At 41.0% G+C, this 26,690-nt stretch overlaps 1 protein-coding gene across 5 annotated transcripts in view; it reads right to left on the bottom strand.

Moving 5' to 3' along the window:
• ARIH2 (ariadne RBR E3 ubiquitin protein ligase 2) overlaps nt 1–15,057 on the bottom strand; it is a 50,317-nt gene extending 35,260 nt beyond the window's left edge. For 2 of the 5 annotated variants that reach the window (XM_045496808.1, XM_045496809.1), the window contains exons 1-3: nt 14,479–14,665; nt 11,424–11,485; nt 9,156–9,500 (exon numbers count right to left, since the gene is read on the bottom strand). In XM_045496808.1, coding sequence (XP_045352764.1) covers nt 9,156–9,404 — 249 coding nt within the window. In that variant the 5' untranslated portion in view covers nt 9,405–9,500; nt 11,424–11,485; nt 14,479–14,665. Of the gene's footprint in view, nt 1–9,155; nt 9,501–11,423; nt 11,486–14,078; nt 14,366–14,478 lie in introns of those variants that run through there. The other 3 variants (XM_045496807.1, XM_045496806.1, XM_045496810.1) reach the window with 3 other exon arrangements.
• Between the last annotated feature and the right edge of the window lie 11,633 nt (nt 15,058–26,690).

Here is a 26,690-nt window from a genome sequence, read left to right as displayed (position 1 = left end):
AAGATCTGCTGGACAAATTGGCTCCTGTGTGCAATGTCCCCACATACCACCCCTCAACCTGTTATGAGTTTATAACTCATAACAAATGCCTTTGTTATGCATTTTGCATAACAAAATGCCTTTACTTTCATTTTCCTGATATTTCAAAAGAGAAAACCACCCCTAAATTTACATCATGCTCTTCATAATCCTTCTCCCTTCCCCCCCAACTCTATAGGCAACCACTGATTTACTTTCCTTCACAATGAGTTTGCATTTTCTAAAACTTTATATGATCAGAATCATAAAATATTTACTCTTTTTACCCCCTGGGTTTCCCTCATGCAGCATACTTTTTTGGGATTTATCAATGATGAACCATTCACTCTTTTTATACCGCAGAGAAGAAGTATGTTGTTCTATGGGAATGCCACTATTTGTTCATTCATCTGTTTGTGGATATTTGAGTTGTTTCCAGTTTTTGGCTACTGCACATAAAACTGCTACAGACATTTGAATACCAAACAAACAAAAACAAACGGAGGGGGTACAAAGGTATGTGAGGGCAGTGAGCCATCTTGCAGCAGAAGCCAATGTTAAAACACTGGCAAAACAGATGACATAGTCTATGTCATAAAATTGAAAACTTTTAAAACATTCACATTGTATTTATGATTGCAGATATTATTAGTCATTTTTGTAGCTACTCATTATCAACATGGAGATAAGAACACACTTTTATCTTGATAACTGATGGCATAAGAAGTACGTTTAGACATCAAAAATATTACAGGTAACCTATCCAACTTGCCAGTATAGTTGGGTGTCTTTACCCTACTCCCACTCTAGTTATGAAATCAGTACACTCTGAACACTGGACACATCCTTTCAGCAGCCAAAGAAAGGACACAACTCTTTCCTCATCACTTCAATAACCTGAATTGTTTCACAATTTTTTTGTACTTCCACATGAATTCTCCACATCAATGTAATATGTAATACCTCACATTGTGTCTGAAGATTCTGTTTTATTACACCTGCATGAAGTTCAGGCTTTTGAATCAGAATTGACAGAACTAATTCCGAGATGCACCCCAAGCTGGGAACCATACATCTACTAGGTATATATGATCTCTGCTTAGAATTCACCTGGCTTCATGGAAGTCCTCTAACAAGCATGCCTTCTATCTACCAATGGGAGCACACAGAAGTAGAGCTTTGGGGTTAAATCCTCAACTTTTGCATTTATTGACCTGCTTAGACAGTCAGATCAACAACAAGCAACTCTCAAAGAATTTAAGCCCTGGCTTACAATTTCTAATCACCATAAGTACATAGCAAGAAACGTGCACACAGTGGTAGAGAGACAGGATATCCAACTCTGCCTGGGGATCAAGGAGGGCTTCGTGGGAGAAGGGAGTCAAGGGTAAATTCTCAGCTTCCAGCTTGGTGGATGGTGGTATCATCAATTAAGACAGAGAATCCAGGAAGCTAAGTTTGATGGCATTAAAGTTATTTCTTGTAAAAGAACGCAAGGCTATCTACCGACTCTGGAAAATGATGGTGAGAGCCTAAAATAACGGATAAAAGAAATGAGAGTGAGTAGAGCGTGTACCAGGAAAGAAACTGCTAGTGAAAAAGAGCAACTTTCCCAGATAGAGACCACTCTTTGTTCATGATTATAAGAAGAGCTCTGTTCTCTTAAAATCTCCAAACCAACTTCTGTTCGTCCTCCCTGTATTTTTCTCTATTTATGGTTGATAACTTGTGGTTTTCACAGTAAAACCATTTCATGTGTATACAGGTTTGTGACAGTTCAAAGAAAAGGGAACAAAACATAAGCTTCAAATCTGACAATTCATGTCAATTTGAGTAATCAAGCCACAGGGCAGACACATTTTAGGAAGAGCAAGATGAAAAGCTTCCTGTATCTCACTCTGTACCTTTCTCAAATCTTTCCTACAGGTCTTCCCTCTTTTGGGCAGAGAAATCTAATCATTCAAATTTTTTCTAGAGCAGTAGGGGCAAAGACAAAATTTTTAAAGCTGGCGGGGGGCTGGGGGTGGGACAAAGCACAAGTAAGGAGATACCCCAAAAATAAGAACCCTAAAATCAACTAAGCACTTCATTAAGTAGTGCTGTCAATGCAGTCCCAAGACCAAACACTGCAGTCAAACAGAAAGGTAGGAATAACAGGCTATATTCCCCTACATTCTTTTCCTGGTCCCATTCAAAATTCATTTTGTGTTATTTTTACTTTTCTTATCAGTGGGCTCCTGGAGAAGAGAACCAGAGGTTCTGGATGAAGGCAAAAGAATCCAAAGTACATGATCTAACTACCACACGCATACTCAGAGGCATCATCAGCAATATGTCACCCAGAACCTTCCTCAATGTGGCTTTTACCCTATGACTCAAAACACACAATCCTAAGAATATGTTCTGAGGAACCATAGCAAATATGTGAAAGTAACATTCCCATTTTTCTGCGCTTGCCCTGCCTTCACCATGACATCTGTTTGAACATTCATGTTCGAATATTCACGTGCCAGGCACTTTATGTGCATTATCTCATTTAATACTGTGAAGGAGGTATTATCATTATTTTACAGATGAGAAAACTGAAGCTTAAAGATGTTGAGGAACTTGCCCAAGGTCACATTATATTAAATGGCAGAAAAGGGAACGGAGCCCAACCATCTGACCACCAGCCCAGACTCTTGCCAAGGCCCAACAGACACAAAGGCCACATTCACAAAAATGTTCACAGCAGTATAACCAGTTCACAAGAACTGTCACACATATAAGTATTCACCTAAATGCCCATCAGGAAAAGTCTGAGCAAATTATGGCTCAATATGATGGTGTGATATTTACCCGTTAAAAGTAATTTATGAGGATGAAGTAAAAACAAGGGGAAATACTTAAAATACAGGCATACCTCATTTTATTGTCCTTCGCAGATACTGCATTTTTTACAAATTGAAGGTCTGTGGCAACCATGGGTCAGGCAAGTCTGTCGGCACCATTTTTCTAACAGTATTTGCTCACTTCGTGTCTCTGTGTCACTTTTTGGTAACTCTTGCAGTATTTTAAACTTTTTCATTATTATTATATTTGTTATGGTGATCTGTGATTACAACTTGCTAAAAACTCAGGTAATAGCATTTTTTAGCCATAAAATACTTAATTAAGGTTTTTACATTGTTTTATAGACATAACGCTATTGCACTTTATAGTACAGTGTACACATAACTTTTATATGCGCTGGGAAACCACAAAACTCATTTGACTTGCTTTGTTGTGATGTTTGCTTTATTGCAGCAGTCTGGAATCAAACCTGCAATATCTGAGGCATGCCTGTATACAAGAAAAGAGCAGAAGAATATCATTCCAGTGCCTGGCAGATAGTAAGTGCTCAATAAATATTGGTTGAATGAATGAACTGAAAGCACAGTAATATTACACACGAATACGGACAAGGTCTGAAGGATACCAAGCACGGAAGAAAACTTTTATTATAGGTTAATAGAATTACGAAGGATATTTTTTCTTAAATACTGTAGTAACACCTCAACAATATAAGGTTAAATATAAATAAATAAATAGTTCAGGATTAGAACACAAGTGTGGTGTTAAAATCACCCCTTGATTACACATGGTTCCTATGACAGTGTGAAAGCACAAGAAAAAGACTAGAATGAAAGCTGGCCTTGAATCTGATTAAAGACTTCTCTTCTGGAAGACGGTGAACCTGCTGTATGTGGTGCCAGGTGCACAGTGAGGACACAAAGTCAATGACGACAATAACCTTTCTAAACTGGCAAGACAGGGACAATTGTAGCACTAGTTGTACTTAGGCAATTCTCAATGTCACTCTGTACATTTCTCATCACCCTTTTAAAATAAATTTATACATCAGTAAAACACACATCAGACTTCCACACTAAAGCATCATGAAATATGTCAACACGCCCACTAATAACCAACTATTTGAAACACAGGAATTGAATCTAGATTCTATTGAGATGCAGGCATGCAAAGAAACCTGACATCAGGTCATAAAAATAGAAATCAGACGGCTGCTCAGCACACACTCAGTGTTACCAAGCCCAGCTTGAGGATACTTTCCCCTGAGAAGTAATAAAAAAACAATTACCATTAACTAATATGTAAATAAAAATAAAATGGTCCAAAATCCAGCTATATCAGGATATTAAAAAGTTGATTAAGTAAAATGAAAGTCCTTTTTTAGATATACAAAAACTTGATGTCACTTAAGAGAAAGGTTAAATATAAGGTATTTTGTGTTAAGAACATCAACTGCTCATGTTACAAGTGAGAAATGCGTAGAAACCAGGTTGTTTTGAACACGAGACTATAAAGACTTCTGCACTTGGGAGTCAGAAGCCCTGAAAACCAATTATGATTCATCCACAAAAGGGAAAAATGATCCAGAAGAATCATAAGAGATTTTCCAGCCACATTTTGCTGAATATCTAACACTAGATTTTAAAACAAATTCAAGAGTGGCAGAATAAAGATTTCTACATAACATTTTCCCAGCTCCACTGCAGTTAATACAGCAATTCATAAAGCAAGAACTGTAGTAAAAACACTCACAACCAGCCTATTTCTCCAATCCTATCTGGGGAACGAACACCAGGCTTAAGAAGTAAATAGTGCAGTCCAGCACTGAAGAAGTTTAAAAATTCTGTTCCTTTCCTCCAAATAGTAAAGACACCTCAGGCTGCATTTATGATCCTCCATGTGTTATTCTCTTTTACCTATAGTTCTTAGTCTCCCACTCTAGCACAGAAGGTAACTTTTCCACCCATTTCATTGACCCATGGAGCTTGGACTTGTGTTACCTGCACTGCCCTTCTACTCCACTTTCAAGGTTCTCCAGTCACAAGTTCAGACAGCTCATTGTTGCTCCATAGACTAGATCTAGCCCAAAGTGACTATTTCTTCTCCCTTCTTATGCAATTGGGTGGGGCCTTGAACCACATAACAACACTTGTCTCCCGCCCACACCCCTAATGTGCTACTGAGAGAAGGAGCGCACCATGCAGGAGATTCCCCTGGCCCATCACCAATGAAAGCCAGCCTAGACTGTCCGGGGTTCTCCCATGGCTGAGCTCCTTCCTGAGCAGCCAACAGCAAATGCCTCAGGATTTTCACAGAACAGTACTAACAGGATTCACTGAATGACAAAATTCCTCTTGGCTAACTAGTGCACATTTTGCAATAAAAATGTCTGTTACTACTAGAAAAGACCTCTCTCATCTATAACAATGACAATCAAATAATCTTTGTGTGAGTTTCATATAAAAATAAATACAGTGTTTTAAAAAGTTAACTGTTTTCCTTAAAGACTCATACCTACGTAACTGACTACAAATATTTGTCAAAGATTTTTCCTCTCCTACAACATAGTACCTCACCTGGCAATCATCTAATCTCTAATGACTACAGTTGACACTTGAACATGGGTTTGAACTGGGCAAAACCACTTACATGCAAATTTTTTACACTACAGTACTATAAATGTCTTTTCCCTATGATTTTCTTAGTAACATTCTCTTTTCTCTAGCTTACTTTATTGTAAGAATACAGTACACAATACACATAACATACAAAACATGTGTTAATTGACTGTTTATGTCATTGGTAAGGCTTCCAGTCAACAGTAAACTATTAGTATTAAGATTGGGGGAGTCAAAGTTATATATATATCGATTTTTGGCAGTGTGGGGGTTGGCATCCCTAATCCCTGCATTGTTCAAGGGTCAACTGTATTCTATCTGTAAGATGACAGCTCATTCTAAAAACAATGCTTCTAGTTTTGCTATTATTTGAACACCAGTAGCTGCCCCCCCCCCCCCCCCATAACAGATAAGCATTTTCTCTGTTGTCTATCCTTAGCCCTTAATCTGATTTCCTGGGAAGTTTCCTTTCTCAATTAATGATCTTACTCATGGATCTGTCTCACAACACATATAGGAAGTTACCCTGACACCAGGGGCCCTCATGACAACAAAAGCCCAGGCTGGAATTTTAATATTTAAGAGAGGTCAAATCTCAAAAGGCAATAATAAGGTTACTTTTATGCTGAAGAATGGCTCATCCATTGGCAACCAACAATACACAACAAAGTAAAATAAACACAAGTATCAGTGAAAAAGTCAAGCCAGTCCTCAAACTTAGCTTTCATTCATAGACAACTGTTCATATGGCAGAGTTTTAAACCACATACGTGTCATATTTTCTACTAGTCAAACACCTAAATCAATAAAATAATTAAGTATCTCAATATGTCATGGAGTTGTGCAAACACCATGATCAATGGGGAACACCAGCAGTGATTTGGATGATCACCACTGAGCTCCACTCTCTGATACACATGCAACAGGGGAGCTAGAATAGCCAAAGCAGCAATAAACACCATTCTGTAAATGCAGCACTTAAATTATCCCCTCCTGCCTCATGATATATTATATAGAAAAATAAAATATCACAAAAATAAAAACATTAGTTTTTAGCCAGTATGAAAAAGAAAGATTGTGTGTGATTTCCTCTTTACTCTTAATTTAGCTGTTTTTGCCTAGCCTCTTTGGTCAAATTCCCAAACTACTTAAAACACCACTAAGTCCCTTTATATGTAGCCAAGCCGCCAAAAGAACCCAGACCCTTGCTGCCCAGCCCCAGAAAGAAAATGGGTTATTAACATGCTCCTCAGTGAGGTCTAGGGAGGGAGGAAAAAAAATCTACTTTCTACCGAGATCTAAATTTTCATGGGCTATTTTCTTCTTTGCCCCATTTTCTCTTTAACCCTTTCCTTGTGTTTCAACATTCTTCCATCTTTTTTTACTCCATCTCTACACCAAGTACTTTTTGCTTCTTCTTTTCATGATCTTTAACTCTGTTTTCCTTAAAGACTCATACCTACATAATCGACTACAAATATTTGTCAGAGATTTTTCCTCTCCTATAATACCTTACCTGGCAATCTAATCTCTAATGACTATAGTTGACACTTGAACAACATGGCCATAATGCCTTTTCATGACAACAGAGAAGGATGTACAGTAGAGGGACTAGGGAATCTAGCTCATACCAACAGCATCAGCTATTGTCATCAACAGTTGACAAAACCCACAGTATCCAAGAAATCACAGTATCCAAGAAATTATTCAACACCTACTATGGATGAAACACTGAGACAGGAATGATGGGGAAGAAAAGGAATAAAGCAGTTTCTGCCCTCTAAGAAGTGACAATCTAGTTGGAGAGATCATGCAAAAATATGCAAAAAGGTTAAACAAGATAAAGCAGTCAGAAGACTGCAGTATGTGCTCTAATATACATGGGTTGTGATGTTTGGGCCCTGAGACCAAAGGAGAGTACAACCATTACGTTGTAGGGGTCTCAAGAACGCTTGCTCAGGAAAAGTATAAGCTAGACTGAAGGACCTCTGAGGGTATAAAAAGTGAAGAAGGAAAGGGAGGGCTTTCTATGGGAGGAAGACTTTCCAGGGGGCTGACCCTGTATCAGCTTAATAAGAAGAAAGAATGTAAAGTGGTAAATGTTACATGTATTTTACCACAATTTAAAAAAAAGGAGGACACGTGCCTGGGTCCCTCACCTGTCTCCAAAAGGGTAGGAAAATCAGCACAGATTGCTTGACAAACAGAATTCTTATGCATAGACGGAACATCCTGATGAACTTAGTCAAATGATAATCTCCAGCACATAGCCACACACCTAATGATACCTTTTCTATTTAAATGCCAACACTGTATATAACCTAACAATATGGTTAAAGAAACGAGTTGATCAGATAGAGAGAGGTGTGCATTGTGAGGAAGAGACCTGATGCTTCTTTTTCTACCAGGGAAATGTCCTCTGGAAACAGAGGTCCCAGCAGCTTTGCTAAAGTTATGGTGTAGAAATCCCAAATCCAGATGTTCCAATGGGTCTCCATTCTTCAGAGCTTTCTGCTGAGCACAAGAAGTCTCCAATCCTTCCAAAAGTGAGTCACAAAAAAAGTTTTAGACTTCAACTTCCAACTAGCTGGTAATAAAGCCCTATTTTTTTTTTTTTTAAATATATGAAATTTATTGTCAAGTTGGTTTCCATACAAGGCCCTGACTATCTAAATCCAAGATATTAGCTAACCTTTGCTGACTACCTGGAAAAAAAAAAAAATCCCTAAACTAGTAGATAAAGCAGCTTTTACAAAAATAACACAGCACATCTTAGTTACTTCCATTTAAATACCAACAAGACAATTATTTGGTTGAAATCATGCCAATGTGTCCTTGACCTTCAATTTGAGCAGAAAACAAGATCCATATAAGTTTCTGAAGGAAGGTCAGCGAAAACAATGAAATAAGAGAAATGTCCCCACTTTCACATAATGGCCAACATTAGAGGAGAAAGAAAACATGCTGGGAAATTGTCTAAATGACATAAAGATATTCATAGTACACAGTGTTCTATGTGAGTGTACTATGTACTAGTCTAATATTACATAGCACAAAATGTGCATGGTAAGAACAATAACTGGCCTGGGGCGCAAGATTGAAAAGCATGCTAGTTTAAGTGTTAAAAATAAGATTCTTGCTGAAATAACCAACTCTTTAAATTTTCCATATAAAACCCCAAAATCAGTGAAACACAAGCTAAAATTTCTTTCAACATTAGACATTAGTTTATGATACAACGGAGCTCAATTAGCACAGAGGCACTGATTATTCAGGGCATACCCTGGGTACCTCTCAAGACATTTGCCAGTCATTCATACATGGTCATGTAGAGGATGACAATCCTGAGGCTAATCATATCTTACCTCATAAAGTTTCATAAAACTCACTTTCTGAAACCAGTGTTAATCTATGCAATTCCGCTTCAATGTACTTCCAGTCTATCCCGAATCCACCCCACCCTTCCTTTTTAATCCTTAGTAATTTGGGAATTTGAGGACCTTAGATACACATATATTAGAAAACAAAGTGAAGCATCAAATGTGTCCAACTAATGCAGCATACACCTAAATTTAGTTTCACTACAGGGCCATTCATTTGATCAATACAGAGGAGACATCAGTTAGCAACAGCTCATATTTAGATTTAACTGGGGGCATTACACCTGGAATTGACAATACTGCTCACCTTTAGGACAGAGGCTAAGCTGGTCATGTGCTCATTGAGGGCACCCTCGGACTCCTTGTAGGTCAAGCAGGTGAACTGGTACTCCTCAGGATCAAAGGCATCGGCTCCCTGCTGCTCAACATCGCTGGCTACTCCCACGTAATAGTCCTCTATGTCCCCAGGGTCTTCATCCTCTTCTTCTTCCTCACAATTTGGGTCATAGTCCTCTTCATTGCTGTCAGACCCCTGGCTATTCATGTCCACAGACATCTTAGCATCCAGCCAAGTTGCAGATCAGGAAAGCAGTTTTTTTCCCCTCCCCCCAAACTTTACCACTTTCTCAAATGCATTAGTGTTTTTTGTCTTCTAAGGAAGGAAAAGAAAAAAATAAGTGTTACTTTCACTATAAGTTATAACAGTAACCATTCAAAAATCAAAATGTCATAGGCTGGCCCTACCCCCCATTATGGCCTATTCCAACTCTGGCCTCATATAGGAAACTTCACCATCATCTCCCTACCCAAGCTTATTGAAGGGAAACTCTTTCCTTGAAGGGCAGAAGCAGCTAATGATGGTAACTTCACAAGAAGGGCCTCACATGGAAAAGTAAATAAGGAAGGCCATCTGCTCCATGTCAAGGGGTCAAATTCCCATGGATTTATCCTTCTTGTGGGAGTCCTTAAGAAAGAGGCACTGGGCGCCTAGACGGCTCAGTCGGTTGGGCATCTGACTCTTGATTTCAGCTCAGATCATGATCTCACGGTTTGTGAGATCGAGCCCCACACTGAGCTCTGCGCTGACAGCGAGGAGCCTGCTTGGGATTCCCTCTCTCCCTCGCTCTCTCTCAAAATAAACAAACTTAAAAAAAAAAAAAAAGGCACATCTCCACAGGTGAAGCAACCTAAAGGCTGAACTACCAAAGTTTAAAATCTCTTTGCTAATTACACCCCACTAAGCGGTGACACATAAAGTACACAAATGACATAGTTCCTTCCCACTGTAATGTCTAGGAAAAAAATACCACTGTTCCACAGACATTGCTCTCAGATATCTGAAAAACAGGTGCATAGTTAGTTAAGAAAAAATAAAAGGCACAAAGCTCTTCAACATCCTCCTCTAGTCTGCAGAGTTAACTGATTTTTCAGTTTTAAAGGATTCTACTGATCCTTTCTTTCTTTCTTTTTTTTTTTTTTTTAAGTAATCTCTACACCCAGTGTGGGGCATGAACTCACAACCCCGAGATCAAGAGTCGCATGCTCCACTGACTAAGCCAGCGAGGCACCCCTCTACTGATTCTTTAAAAGGGGTACTTTGAGACAAAGAAATTGATCCAATAGTGAAGGAAAACTACAAATTGAAGGAAAACTACGCATATTCTGCCTTGACCGAATGAAGGGTAGGAAAAACCAAAATCTATTTAAGATGAAGAAAAAGAGTTCAAATGGAACAAGTTATTAAAAAAAAAAACCTCAGAGGTCAAAATGTTACTCAATTACAAATGAAAAGAGAATACTAGTTGAGAAAGCAAAACAATCACAAGTCCTAACTTCACCTCAGAGAAGATTTTGGTAAAAACCCATTAACTTTTCTGCATAAGTACCGTTCCAAGTGATCATCTGCAAGAAACAGTATTAAACAGTGATTTAAATCTAAAAACTAATAGGACTTTAAAATGCAAGAGGATCTGGGGCGCCTGGGTGGCGCAGTCGGTTAAGCGTCCAACTTCAGCCAGGTCACGATCTCGCGGTCCGGGAGTTCGAGCCCCGCGTCAGGCTCTGGGCTGATGGCTCAGAGCCTGGAGCCTGTTTCCGATTCTGTGTCTCCCTCTCTCTCTGCCCCTCCCCCGTTCATGCTCTGTCTCTGTCCCAAAAATAAATAAACGTTGAAAAAAAAATTAAAAAAAAAAAAAATGCAAGACGATCTGGATTGAATGGTATGTAAATAACTTCCATAACCAAATCTGGATTAAATGCAAAAGTATATATGAAGTCTATCTGACCATAAATAAGACAAAGATAAAAATTAAAACACATTAAAATGAACGTGTACTGACTCTGTAACCAGTCTAAAGGACTACAGAGCCACCTTTTAATGATATTATAAAAATAGCAGTGAATTGAAGTTTGACATGCTAACCATAAATGCCCAGTTTTTTTTAAAATCACATTAATAAAAGGGAATTTGCAGTTTGACTTCTAACAAATTGTTTGGTATAGAATGACCTAATTACAAATAAACTATGGTATTTTTCCTTTAGAAAAAAAAAGTTAATCTTTAAATTAAAAATACCTGTAATTCTTGAAGATCTTTCAAGATGTCACCCCAAATATTCTATGTCATATAACTTCCATCTAAAATAAAAAGACATAACTCTATTTAAATTTTTTAAGTTGGCACCCTGGTTTTGCAAATTTATTATTTTTTTTAAAAGCAAAGACATTTAAAAGGATATGCAGCAAGAGACCAGAGTAACTATGAAATTATTTTCTTGTAAGTCCCACAGAAACCTGTCATTATACTGAAAAGAGTTACATGGCCTTCTAAAAAAGAAAGTATTCAAAGTAAACAGCTGATAATAATTTAACGTGGAGTACTGGTGATATAAATAGATACCCAATCCCTCTCCTCAGTTTGGAAACCCACCACCTTGCTCCTATGGCTCAGATTTCCTAAATTACTAGCACAATTTCAATCCTAAAGGTTACACAGAAGTTAGCAAAGTAAACTGCAACTGGCTTAAAATGAGACTTAGTATAAAGTCACTTCCATGGTGATAATCTAATACAGAATATCGCCAACATTTCAGACCTCCCTTTACTCATGAAAAAGTTATTGTGAAATAAAAAGTGTCCCCAATAGGATGTCAAGTAGGCTATATTAACATCCATTTGCTGCCTCTCTTCTGACATCCTCAAAGGCCATCCGACCTTCTCAGATACAGATCTCACTATCCAAAACTAAGTACTACTACGTGCTTACTCAATAAGAAATCTTATGTCTATTTCTTTATTCTTTAGGATTTCCTAGAAAACCAGAATTTATAACTTCAAAAAAATACTTCTAACACAGGTAAATATAAACTAAATGAAAATTAAAGTCCAATGATTATGTAAAATTATTTCTAAAATAGAAAACTGGGGCACCTGGGTGGCTCAGTCGGTTAAGTGCTGACTTGGGCTCAGATCATGGTCTCATGGTTCATGAGTTTGAGCCCGGTAAGGCTCTGTGCTGACAGCTCGGGACTTGGAGCCTGTGTCAGGTTCTGTGTCTCCCTCTCTCTCTGCCCCCCTCCCCTCACTTGTGCTCTGCCTGTCTCTCAAAAATTAATAAACATTAAAAAAAATTTTTTTAGGGGCGCCTGGGTGGCGCAGTCGGTTGGGCGTCCGACTTCAGCCGGGTCACGATCTCGCGGTCCGTGAGTTTGAGCCCCGTGTCAGGCTCTGGGCTGATGGCTCAGAGCCTGGAGCCTGTTTCCGATTCTGTGTCTCCCTCTCTCTCTGCCCCTCCCCCGTTCATGCTCTGTCTCTCTCTGTCCCAAAAATAAATAAACGTTGAAAAAAAATTAAAAAAAAAAAAAATTTTTTTAATAGAGAACTGATTTTTTAAATATCTTTTAACCTGTATTTTTATGCAAGATACTGCTTCTTGGGCGAATAAACTCTATAAATATTGTTCCCATCTACAAAATTTCACTACCAATATTAGTTCTCATTTAATGACAGCCAATTTCAGGTTTGACTCATTCTCATTAAATCTTCACAATCCTACAAGGTGACTATCATCCACTTCTTACAAATGAGGAAGCTACAGTTCAAAAAAGTTAAGTAACTTGTCCAGATCACACTGCTGCAACCAGTATTACCCAGAGACAATACTTCCACAAGATTCATGACCTATGAGGATTCATAAATCTCCATCACCCTCCCAGAAAACCTAATACTATCTACCTGCAGAATCACAACAAAAGGCCATGCTTTCCACTTTCTCTGGATTTCTCCCCAGGATTGGAGCTTAGAGGTTTGCCCATAGGCTTCTCACCAACTAAATACTCAAGAAGCAGGGTAAACTTTCAGACTCCCCTCCAAAAAAGAGAAAGCCATTTCATACTTAGTAGGTGTTCTAGGTTTAGATTTAAACACTTAATCTTTTCAAAGTTAAATATCCCTAATTCTACTTAAAAGAGTGCTGACATTGCTCAAAGGGTCCAGAATGTTATTGTCTTATTAACAGAACTGATGACAACGCTTTAACTTCCTTTAGATGTTAGCTATTATCCCTACACCCTAGACAGAGGAGTAATAGAAATTACTTCTCCTCCAGAGCCAAAGTCACGTGTTCAAAAGACGTGACACCCTCCCTGGGCTAAAGGATCCAAACTGAAGACTTCTCTCTGTTTAAAGTTGACAAGAACAAAACACTTTTTGGCGAGTCCGACGATGTTTACTCCATACATAATATTTGGCTCTGAATGGTCATTTACTAAGGTTACATCTCCAAAGAAAACTACTTAGCACTTTTAAAATATGAACCAGCAACTTAGTTTCAAAACTCCACACTACACCATCCTAAAATGGTTGGCACTAGCCCCATGTGGTTATTAAAATTTAACTTAAAAATTAAATAAAACCTAAAAGTTGGGTTTTCAGTAGCACTAGCCACAAGTCAAATGCTCAACAGCCACGTGTGGCTAGGGACTATCCTACTTAGCAGCAGAAGTATAGAATATGTCCATTGTGGCAGAAAGTTCTACGGGACAGAGCAACAATCAGTACAGAGGTGAAGTCATTCGAAAACACGGCTGCCTCTCCCGCGGCTAGCACAGCAGCGTCCGGCGAGACGGCAGCTCAGCTCTCGGGTCGAATGTCGGTACCGAGGCGCCGGGACAGCCTCGAGGACACGGAGCCCATGCGCCAGTGGACCCTTCGCAGGCGGGCGTTAACTAACCGTGCGAATGGCACTGCGAAGGCTCCGAAAGATGACTGGAGTTGGAAGCCCCAGAGGCGGCGCGTTTCTCCGGCGCGCCCGGTAGGGAGGGCCCAGATGCGCCGGCGCCAGTCGGTCAGAGGCGCTGGCCTCCGACCTCTCCACCAGCTGAGAAGACGGCGGGAGGAGAAAAAACTGAGAGACGCCAGGCGCCCGCCCGCCCCGGCCGTAGCCTTCAGCCGCCCCTCCGCGGGCGGCGCTGGGAGCTGAGACGGTGAACCGGCGGCCGGGGGGCACGGGGGCCTCGCGGACGGCGACGAAGGCGGAGCCCCGGCCGGGCCAGGGAGGCGCGCGGAGAGCCCACCCCCCCCTCCCCGGCGCGCCGGGGTAAACAAGGCCGCGACTTGCGCCGCACACTTACCGGGAGCCGCAGCCCGCGGCCGCTGAGCCCGGGCAGGCCAGACCAGGTCTGGCCGGGCCAGACGGATCGGACACTGTAGCAGAAGCGACAGCGGAGGCGACGGGCCGACGCCGGTCAAGGCCCGCGCTCCTTCCTCCCGCGGAGCCGTCTCCGCAGCTCCGGAAGTGCTCAGTACGGTTGCGTCACTTCCGGCCCGGGGTCGACCCGCGGTCGCTGAGGTCGCGACTGGCGCTGGGTATTAGCGTCCCTTGGCTGGCGCTTCGCTACACCCCAGCACTCAGATCCCAAGTGTGAGCGGGGTACGGCCGGCTCAGAAGGCTGAGGGAGGCCTCGGGGGAGAGGGGTCGGCTTATTGGAGAGTGGTCAAGGCATCTCTTCCGGCTTTCACCAGCGCCGCCCGTCAGGATATTTAACCAGCGTTTTTCTGATGGACTCCTCGCTTCACTGTTTGTATTCGAGTGTAGCGCACAGAAGACATAATGACGTCCGTGGAGTGGATAAAGGACTGTTGTTTCCCGGCCCCTATCTGGTGGAAAGAGAACTGGGCCTTCGGGTCAGCGCGCCAGGACGGCAATTTCTGCCTACACTCTTAGGCTGCCGCCTGGTGGCCCCCGAGCAGCAGAGACCATCCGGGCTCGGCTTTTCCTTTTTACTCTTCCGCCCAGTTCTCCAGCTTCCCATTCACCGTACAAGAGTGAATAGAAATTTTGTTTCTTAAATTCCACATTGCCTTGCTGCACGGTTTCTTCAAATAGTATAGGAAGTATGTGCTATCTTGTCTCCCCGTAACTTCTAGGACCTGTTGCCAAGTATTGTGGGTAGATAGAGCCACTGAGGCTCACTCAAATTGCTGCTGGACAAGTGGAAATGCGGGTGTGAAGCGGGTGATGTTAGGGAACATCCTGGCTGTTGAAGTCCTCATAATCCAAACTATTTCCACCCATACACAAATCGTGTATGTACTTATATTCAAGATAACTATGCGTAACGAGTTCTTTAGTTCTTGATTTTTTTTCTTAGTTCTTCATTTTTTTTTCTTAGTTCTTCTTGCATGTATCCTTGTATCGCTTTTTTTTTTTTTTTTTTTTTTTTTTTTTGAGAGAGAGAGAGAGAGCTTGAGCAGGGAAGGGGGTAGAGGGAGAGAAAGAATCTCATGCAGGCTCCATACTCAAGGTGGAGCCCAACGCAGGGTTCGGTTTCATGACCTTGGGATCATGATCCTAGCTGAAATCAAGAGTCGGCTGCTTAACCGACTCAGCCACCCAGGCGCCCCTCCTGTATTTCTTATACATGGTTTTCAGCTTCCAGTTTAACTCAGAGCATGTACTTAAATAAGGTGCAGCCAAGTTCTAGAAAGCCTCACACCCCTCCCCCCCCCCCAAAAGAAACAACTACTTGAAAGCCCAAATTAATTTGGAGTGAAAACTAGTAGCAATGAGTAACAATTGTAGGATTATGAATTTTATATGCATTAGCAACATAAAAGTCTACTAAAATCCAATGTACTTATTTCGTTTGTTTTGACAAAACATGCCTTTAAATTAGCAAAGAACCTAAGATATATTTTGTGCAAATGAAATCTCAGTTTCATAGCTGGGTTCTCACTTTGGGTTACTGGTAATAAATGCTCTCCAGCAATTAAAAGGAAACAGTCTTTCTGTAGCATTATTGGATTTACAAAATAGAATTTGTTCATGTGTCAAGTACATGGGTGCACATACAATATACTGGAATCCTGTGTTATCCTTATTTGTTCACGTGTCTTTCCCCTGCTAAAAGTGAGTTTCTTAAGGGCACAGATCCAACCTTATTTTCAATATTACTTTATTAAGTAAACATTTATTGGGCTGATGATAATATTTTTAACTAGTGGAAATTTCTTTCCAGGAAATAGAAATTTAAGAATTAAGCCAAAACATATAAAAACAGGGAGGGGGACAAAACCGAAGATACGGAGAACAAACTGAGGGTTACTGGAGGGGTAGTGGGAGGGGGGAATGGGATAAATGGGTAAGGGGCACTAAGGAATCTACTCCTGAAATCATTGTTCCACTATATGCTAACTAATTTGGATGTAAATTTTAAAAAAATAAAAAAAACAAGTTAATAAAAATAAATAAATAAATAAATAAATAAATAAACATTTTAAAAAAAGAAGCCAAAACATTTAAGGATATGCATAAAAGTATGTGCACAGATATGTGCTTTGGAATGGTGATTCAAATAGAAAATGTTTGCAGGATCCAAAATGTCCCAAAGTAAGAGTTTGTTAAATTATGGTAAGATATATACAATAAAGAAAACCATTAACTATGATGCTGTACTAAGACGTCTATTGACAAGGAAAGGTATTTTTGACATACTCAAGTGATAAGAATAAGAAATGAGATGTGTACAATATTACATTTTCAAAATATATATGCATGTAAAATGTATAAAGTCTCATGATTTCTGTGGTACAGGAATCCAGACAGACCAAGGTGAGAGTGGATTATCTCTCCTCCTCAATATCTAGGGCCTTAGCTGGAATGTTTGAAGGCTAGGAGCTGGAATCATGGGAAGAATTATTTACTCATACATCCAATGGTTTTTGGTGGCTGTCAACTGGGGGCTTAGCTGGGGCTGTTAGCCAGAACACATATACACATGACCTCTCCATGTGGTCTGGTTTCCCTGGTAACATGATAGCTAGATTCCAAAGACAAGTGTCTTAAGAAAAATAGAGCCAGGTGGAAGCTATATTTCTTTTTATGACTTTGCCTTTGAAGTCACACAGCTTTCCTTCTACCACATATTATTGGTCTAAGCAGTTACAAATGTTCTCTGAGGTTCAAGGGAAGAAAATGAAGCCCCACCCTTGAGGGAGGAATACCAACATTGTATCACATTGTAAGAAAAGCATGTGGAATAGGATATATGTTGGTGTGGCCATCTTTGGAAAATATAATCTATCACATCACATATTACATATATATACCTTACACATGTAGCTTTCATCTTTGCCTTTATTGATTTGAGTTCTGCAACTAATATATTGATACATTAAAGTTGTGTAAAATTAATACAAAAATGTTTATAGCAATGTGAATATTCCCATTAACTCTGTTCCATTCTCTTTACCCTATCTGGGGTTATTACCACTGTCCGAATCCTTTCTATTCATCTACCTACATGTCTATATTCACAGCTATACACACACATTTACACCCCCGCCCCACACCCCGTTGGTAACAGACTATTATAAAATTCTTCTTTTTTCACTTAGTGGAAGGTGCTATTATTATCCCCAATTCCACAAATGAGCAAACTAAGACACAGAAAGTTGTGGTAATTGCTCAAAATTATAAAGCTAGGAAGTCGCCAAGCTGAGATTCTAAACTGGGCCATGTGGCTCCAGAGCCTACCCTCTTTCCACAGTGCTGGACCCCTTCTCAGTATTTTCTAGTATAAATGTATTATCATCTGTTTGACCATGCCCCCTTTGCAGGGCATCAGTTTCCAATTTTTCACCATTACAAATAGTACTACATTGAACACCCTCGGATGTACTTTTTGCATAGATGTAAAAAGTTTGGAGTTGTATTTCTAGAAATGGAATTGGTGTATCAACTGGTATCTTCATCTCACATTGTGATAGATACTGCCAAATCACCTTTAAAAAATGCCTTTAAAGGGCACCTGGGTGGCTCAGTTGGTTAAGCATCTGACTTCAGCTCACGTCATGATCTCACAGTTTGTGAGTTTGAGCCCCACATCGGGCCCTGTGCTGACAGCTCAGAGCCTGGAGCCTGCTTTAGATTCTGTGTCTCCCTCTCTCTCTGCCCCTCTCACGCTCTGTCTCTGTCTCTCTGTCTCTCTCTCTCTCTCTTAAAAAAAAAAACAAAAACAAAACAAAACTTTTCTTTAATGCCTTTGATTCTTTGAGGCCAGCTGAAGGCCAGGCACCATGTTGTCAGATAAATGGTGAGGAAAGGAGATCACAGTTGCTGTAGTTTAGGAGCTTTGGTCTAGTAAGAGATGCAGAAATTAGAGGAATAGTAAAATAAGTATGAAATTGCTGTGAAGAGTACTGCACAGGAGATTCACTACATCTTCATCCTCTGCTCCATCTACACTCATTCTCTAGCAATCTCATCTAACCTCTGCCCAAGGACCTTCAGTACACTGATAACTTACAGATTTTTCTTTCTGGCTCTACCCAATTCCCTAACCTCCACGTTCAATATATTCAAGTGTCCATTCAATATGCCCATTTGGAAGTCATATTGGCAATGTCCCGAACAAAACTCAATTTTATCCCCAAACTGGTTATTCCTCCAATGTGTCCCAGCTCAATAATGCCACTATTTCTCACTGTTTACTCAGGCCAAAAATTCACAAGTCTTCTATGACTCTTCTTTCCCTTTCAAATACTGCATTCAGTCTGTAAATGTTATATCTCCATAGTATGTCCTGATTTGGCATTTCTGCTGCTCTAGTACAAACCATCATGTGTCCCTAGATGTGAGCAATTAACTAGTCTCCATATTTCTACCCTTTTGCTATGATATCTGTTCTCTACATTATCTAAAAAGATCTTCTTAGGGGCACTTGGGTGGCTCAGTAGGTTGACTAGATTTCGACTCAGGTCATGAAATCACAGTTTGTGAGTCCGAGCCCTACGTCCAGCTCCACAATGGAAGTGCAGAGTCTGCCTGGAATCCTTTCTCTCTCCCTCTCTCCCTGCCCCTCCTGCGCTCTCTTTGTCAAGATTAATAAATAAACTTAAAAAAATTAAAAGTTTGTTTTTGAGAGAGAGAGAGAGCAGGGGAGGGGCAAAGAGAGAAGGAGAGAGAGGGGATCCCAAGCAGGCTCCTCACTGACAGCGCAGAGCCTGATGAGACAGATGCTTAACTGACTGAGCCACCCAGGAATCCTTTTTTTTTTTTTTTTTTCAAAAATTTCTTAGCCAAGGAGCACCTTGATGGCTCGGTCAGTTAAGCGCCCGACTCTTGGTTTCAGCTCAGGTCATGATCTCATGGTTTGTGAGTTCAAACCCCACATCAGGCTCTGAGCTGACAATAGGGAGCCTGTTTGGGATCCTCTCTCTTCCTCTCTCTCTGTCCCTCCCCTGATTACTCTGTCTCTCAAAAATAAATAAATAAATTTTAAAAAAATGTTAAGCAGTAATCATGACCAAAAGCATGTTTACTTTTGTTCCTGTCATTAATAGGAAAGTTTCCAATATTTTACCTTTAAATATTTTTAGTTACTAGGCTCCTGTTTTTAAATATCTTTTTTTTTTTAAAGTAGACTCCGCACCCAACATGGGGCTTGAACTCAGAACCCTGATATCAAGATTGTATGCTCTACCAACTGAACCAGCCAGGTACCCCTCTTTTATTATTTTTTAAGGTAGTTACTTTTTTATCTATTGCAAGAGAATTTACTTAAGATCTTAAGTTTATAGTCTTATGTGCTTTTCCTTTTTTTTTTTAAGTTTATTTATTTATTTTTTAGGAATCTCTATACCCACCATGGGGCTAGTACTCATGACCCCAAGATCAATAGTTGCACATTCCTCTGATTGAGCCAGCCAGGCACCCCACTTTTTATTTTGTTTTTGGTAAGGAATGATACTGAATACTACTATTGCTGGTCGGACTTTCTGGAAACAAATGCTGAAATGGAGTTGGAAGAGCAAGGTATTTATTAGGGACCAACATATGTAAAGGGAAGGGGCAGGAAGCAGAATTAGGCAGAGGCAAAAGTTAAACTGTGTTGCAGTCCCAGCGAAGCTGCCACCTATGTAGCAGAGATCACTGGAATGAACAGTGCCTATCAGAGTATCTCATACTAGGCCAGACTGGCCAGGCATTTATATGCTTTTACATACTTGGATTTATATGCTTGCTCAATCACTGCATATGGCCTGTCTTTGGAAGTGTATGACCAGAGAGGAGGCAGTTATCTGAAGCTAAGGTATATCCTGAAGGACTGAGAGCTAGAGGCTATCTGCTACTGTATGTTCCACAGGTAGACAGCCAGGCCTTCCTTGAAGAAGGTTCTAGGTGGTACAATTCCATGTCTACCACAAATATTACATGGTTCTTACCATTTATTGAGATGATCATAGGATTACCATCCTTACTACGTTAGTGTTATGATCACATTATGAGGTTCACAGATGAAAAAAAATTTAACTTTTTTTTTTTTAAAGCAGGCTCCATAGGGGCGCCTGGGTGGCTCAGTCGGTTAAGCGGCCGACTTCAGCTCAGGTCATGATCTCGCCGTCCGTGGGTTCGAGCCCTGCGTCAGGCTCTGGGCTGACGGCTCAGAGCCTGGAGCCTGCTTCCGATTCTGTGTCTCCCTCTCTCTCTGCCCCTCCCCCGTTCATGCTCTGTCTCTCTCTGTCTCAAAAATAAATAAACGTTAAAAAAAAAAATTTAAAGCAGGCTCCATAGCCAACATGGGGCTTGAACCCATGGCCCTGAGATCAAGTGTTCATGCTCCACCCAATGAACCAGCCAGGTGCCCCATGATTCACTGATTTTAAACCATATTTGGTCATAATACCTAATCCATTTAAAACCTTGTGGAATTGATTTGCTAATGTTTTACTTTTAATATTTTTGTTATTCATGCATTAAGCAATAGTAGTTTCTGGTTTCCTTTTTGTGTGTGAGTGCTATCTTTGTCTGATTTTGGCAACCGGGTTATGTTAGCCTCTAAAATATAGAAATAAGTATCCATGAGAGCAACCATATACAGAAACCTGTTGGATATGGCCCAGGTACCACCTCACATGTGAATCTGTGGAAAATCAAATAGCCATATTCTGGGTTAGGAGATTATAGGGAGTGCATTGCAAAGCAGAACACTGTTTTTTTAGCCTTGCTGAAAACCGCAGGCTTGGCTTCACTTATCTAGTTAATGTATATCTAAGGGGCACTCACTTAGCTTATCTAGTTAATGTATATCTAAGGGTTAGGTCCTGCCTATACTCATAAATTCCTTAGATTATGTTATCTCATGGAATATTTTATCCTGTCTTGTTTTTCTGCATGCTTTCTTTATGTTCTTACTGGCACATAGCCCACTGATATATTGCACAATGTTTCCCTAAATGTATGCTCAATAAATACGGGAGCTTGCAAGCAGCTTGGGGAGACTTCTTTTAGCTTCCCTTTCACCTCTCTCGACTTGCATAGAGTCTTAAGTAATCTTTTCTGCCATCCTCGGCTTTGCTGGACAAAGCTGAAAGCCAAATGCACATGAATCTTCTGGCATTTTTGTATCAGATTCTTATTTTTAATTTAACATCAATGATTATTAAGATAACTATAAGTTTTGCAAGTGTTTTTGCTTACCATGTTTTCTTTCTTCGATTTATTTGTCTGGCTGTCGTATTTTCTTGAGTAATTCTTTCAGAGAAGGCATGTGGGTAGGAAACTGTCCCAAGTTTTTCTTTTCTTCATTGAAAGCATGCTTGTTGCTTCCTCTCACTTGAATGTTAGTTTGGCTGGGTATAAGATTCTAGGTTCAAAATTATTTTACCTCAGAAGTTGGAGCTTATTTTCTGCTGCTTGCAGTCAGCGTAGTGAATGAAGAACCTATGTTTTTATTCTTATTCCTTGCTTGATAGCCTCTTTTTCCCACTCTGAAAGCTTGTAAGATTCTTTTCCCTTTTGTTCTAAAATTTTATTATTCATCTTGCTTGGTATTCATTGGCCCTTTTCAGTGGAAAGATGTGAGTTTCCAACTGAGATATTTTCTTCTTTATTCTTTGGTTATATATTTCTCCCCTTACTCAGTCCTTTCCTATTGTAACTACTATTAGAGAGGTGGGAACTTCTTTTTTTTTTTATGTTTTTATTTATTTTTGAGAGAGAGAGAGAGAGAGAGAGAGAGAGATAGAGCTCAAGCCAGGGAGGGGCAGAGAGAGGGAGACACAGAATCCAAAGCAGGATCCAGGCTCTGAGCTGTCAGCACAGAGCCTGATGTAGGGCTTGAACCCACAAACCATGGCAGCATGACCTGAGCTGAAATCAAGAGTTGGATGCTTAATCAACTGAGCCACCCAGGCTCTCTGTGAGGTGGGAACTTTGGAACTTGTCTTCTGTACCGCAATTTCCCTTATTTTTCAGTTTGTCTTTTTTTCCACCTTGCTTTTTAAAGAGATTTATCAGTTTGATTATCCAACTAAGTGGCCATACTTTAATTCAACTCACCTGTGAAGTATTTTTTTTAAGTTTTATTTATTTATTTTGAAAGAGAGAGAGAGCATGAACATGAGTGGGGGAGTGGCAGAAAGAGAGGGAAAGAGAGAGAATCTCAAGCAGGCTCCACGCTGCCAGCACAGAGCCTGACACTGGGCCCAAACTCACAAACCACGAGATCATGACCTGAGCCAAAACCAAGAGTCAGACACTTAACCGATTGAGCCATCCAGGTGCCCCTGTGAAGTATCTTTAAATTCAAGATTTCTTGTGGGTTCTTTTTTCCTAGATGCCATTTACCTTTTTTTTTTTCAAATTTTTTTAACGTTTATTTACTTTTGAGACAGAGAGAGACAGAGCATGAATGGGGGAGGGTCAAAGAGAGAGGGAGACACAGAATCTGAAACAGGCTCCAGGCTCTGAGCTGTCAGCACAGAGCCCGACGCGAGGCTCGAACTCACGGACCGCGAGATCATGACCTGAGCCGAAGTCGGACGCTTAGCCGACTGAGCCACCCAGGCGCCCCGATGCCATTTACCTTTAAGTGTATTCAGTTTGAGATCCCTGTGGGCCGTATGGTTGGAGCCCGTGATAAGAAGAGAGAAGGGAGAGATTTCAGCCCAGACTTAGAATCTGAGGCCAAGAAAAAAGAAAGAAAAGAAAAAAGGACCAAAGAAGGGACATTAGGAAAATTAATCCATATTTGATTTCCACAGTCTAGGATAGGAAAGGGCTTCTCATCTGAGGTCCAAGGATGGCTTCAAGTTCTCATGAAATTGAAAGCAAACCTGGAGGTGCATATGTATATGTACATTTTTCTGGGGAGAGGGCACCAGAGATTCTCCACTGTGAAAATGGCTAAAAACCACTGGTTGGATACTGTCTTGCATATGGAAGCGACTTGGTATACATCTCTTGCATCTGCTGGTTATTGAGGAGGAAGGGGAAGGACACTATGTGCTGAAGGGGAAAGTGTGTGTAAAGGCCTGGAGCGAGGGTGGGAGGCAGTTAAATAACAGGTTTCTGTGGTAAACCAGGAGACACTCAGTTTGCTCAGAGGTGAAGATACAATCTAGAGAAAAACAAGGTTGGGGAAGTAAGCTACCATGAGATCATGAAAAGCTTTGAGTGCCCAGAGAATACTACTTGTATTCTATTTTATTTTTTCATGTTTATTTGTTTTGAGAGAGAGAGAGCACGAACTGGGGGGTTGGAGGGCAGAGAGAGAGGGAGAGAGAGGGGATCCCAAGCAGGCTTCACACCACCATACAGAGCCCAATGCAGGGCTCAAACTCATGAACCGTGAGATCCCGACCTGAGCCGAAGTTGGACGCTCAACCTACTGGGCCACCCAGGGGCCCTTACTTGTATTTTATTCTGATGCATTGAGGATGGGGTGCCTGGGTGGTTCAGTGAGGAGCTCAGGATGATTTTTGGCCAGAAAATGACACAGATTAAATTTCATGTAAGTTTTCTAGTTGTGGGTAAGGCTGACCAGATGAGTAGGCAGGAAGACTATTTGTTTAGTGGATTATCAGTTACTCTTTGAGGATTTAATAGGACCTGGTGGGCTTGAGTAGTGTCCATTCTGAGGTCTGTCATGGAGGTGCTCAGGTTTACCAGGAGGGCTGTTCTATATCAAACACCATCTTTCCTAGAAGCTACTCTGAGTGCAGGTTAACTCTAATTTAGCTTCTCTTCTGTAGCCAGAATGATACAAACAGTAAATGAGAGAAACAAGGCCCCATTACTAAACACTGAATCTTGGACCTTCTGCTCAGTAAAACTCCTGAGGTCAATCTAGTGATTAGCACAGAGTTTTGCAAACCAGAGGGGCTCAGTAAACATGTGGCTTGGATCCTCTCCTGGTTAAAATTCCCTCACGATCTGTGGGAAACAAAGACAATGATGTTCACTGGTGAAGAAAGTCAGGAAGAAATCTCAGGTCTCAGGAGCTGACAACCTGCTTTTCACTCGAGCTCTCTCCTACCTGCCCTTTCTTGTTCTAATGTCTGAGAGTCTTCTCCTCAGCCATACTGAAGCCCTCTGAGGACATAAACCCACTTCTAACTTACTCAACAACATCATCCTTTTAGGTACCTACTGTATGTCAGGCATTATGCTACCTTACTTTACAATTGGCCTATAAGCTGTCTCCTTGCTTAGTTTTAAGTTTTCTTCTATCTCGAAGATTCTTTAAAATATTTTTAACATTTATTTATTTTTGAGAGACAGAGAGAGGCAGAGCATGAACGGGGAGGGGGAGAGAGAGAGATACAGAATCTGAAGCAGGTTCCAGGCTCTGAGCTGTTTGTTAGCACAGAGCCCGACGCGGGGCTTGAACTCACGAACTGCAAGTCCATGACCTGAACTGAAGTTGGACACTCAATCGACAGAGCTACCCAGGTGCCCCTATTTAAAAAAAAATTCTTTTTTAACACTATCTCGAAGATTCTTAACAATGGGTGCTTCTCCAACTCAGTCAAAAAGCTTTAAATATGTTTATGCCAGGACTTAATTCCAGACATTCAGAGTCGGAGCCCTGAAGATCCCAGGGATTTAGAAGAAGCTTGCTGGGTGATGCCACACACACCAGATAACCACACCTAGCACCTTAGGGACCATGTCTTATCAGCAGCACTTTCTTTCTCTTTTATTATTATTTTTTTAATGATGATCCATTTTTGAGAGAGAGAGAGACAGAGCATGAATGGGGGAGGGGCAGAGAGAGAGGGAGACAAGAATCCGAAGCAGGATCCAGGCTCTGAGCTGTCAGCACAGAGCCCAACGTGGGGCTCGAACCCACAAGATCATGACCTGAGCCAAAATCAGATGTTTAAACGACTGAGCCACCCAGGTGCCCCTCTTTCTCTTTCCTTGATATTTCCCTCAGCCTCAGTCCCATCTTAAACACTGAAATCTAAACCTTCCTTTAACCCTTTGTTCTTTTTGTTTCCCTGCCAAACTCCTTGAACCAGTAATTAACTGAGTCTTACTTAGTGCCTCTACCTTTTTGCTGCCTGTTCAGTAGTCAACCCGCCAGGTCAACACTCCTAGCAAGCTTCTTCTATTTTTTTTTTTTTAATTTTTTTTTTTCAATGTTTATTTATTTTTGGGACAGAGAGAGACAGAGCATGAACGGGGGAGGGGCAGAGAGAGAGGGAGACACAGAATCGGAAACAGGCTCCAGGCTCTGAGCCATCAGCCCAGAGCCTGACGCGGGGCTCGAACTCACGGACCGCGAGATCATGACCTGGCTGAAGTCGGACGCTTAACCGACTGCGCCACCCAGGCGCCCCAGCAAGCTTCTTCTAAAGGTCACCAATGACTAATATTAAACCTAAGGAGCATTTAATATTCCTTAGTTTGACCCGGCATTTGATCCTTTCATCCCTTTTACTCAGAGGCGTGATTCTCTTTTGGGTTTCTTCTAAAACTATGGTAACAACTTCTGCTTTGGGGGCTCCTCCTAATATGCTATCCCATTTCCCCATGGTATAGTCTTCCAGGGGTTGCATATACATATTTATGTTGAAACCTTTCTGGTTTCTGTTTCTGGCCTTCACCTTTCTCCTAGTTCTCAAGCTGTATACCTAATACTGACCAGATGTATCCACGGATGTGCCATGGGCACCGCAATTGCAGTGTGTCTGAAACCCGGAGTTGCTGCAGGTTTCTGGTAATATTAGCTTCTGGGTTCTAACTCCTTTCCCGTTCTTTTATGACTCCTGCCTCAGTTTATGCCTTCACTCCCTTTTGCCCGGGTTGCTGTATTCTCTCTTGTCTGGTCTCCCTGCTTCCAGTCCCTCTCAACACAAGTTCGTCCATCCAAAACAGACTTTCTAAAACAAATCTGATCATGTCACCACTGTGCTTAAAACTCTTTCATGGCTCCCCATCCCCTCTTAGAAAAAGGGTATGGTGCAGAGTAGACAGGCTTTGGGGCCTTGCCCTAGCATCCTTGCCCTCCACTCCCCTATAGGACTTCTGAACCAGCCAGGCTCAGAGCCTGTT

Source organism: Leopardus geoffroyi, chromosome A2 (genome assembly GCF_018350155.1).
Source record: "Leopardus geoffroyi isolate Oge1 chromosome A2, O.geoffroyi_Oge1_pat1.0, whole genome shotgun sequence".
In the NCBI taxonomy this organism is placed as follows: Eukaryota; Metazoa; Chordata; class Mammalia; order Carnivora; family Felidae; genus Leopardus; species Leopardus geoffroyi.
Note: the sequence above shows the minus strand (reverse complement) of the source record. Positions and strands in the feature narration are given on the sequence as shown.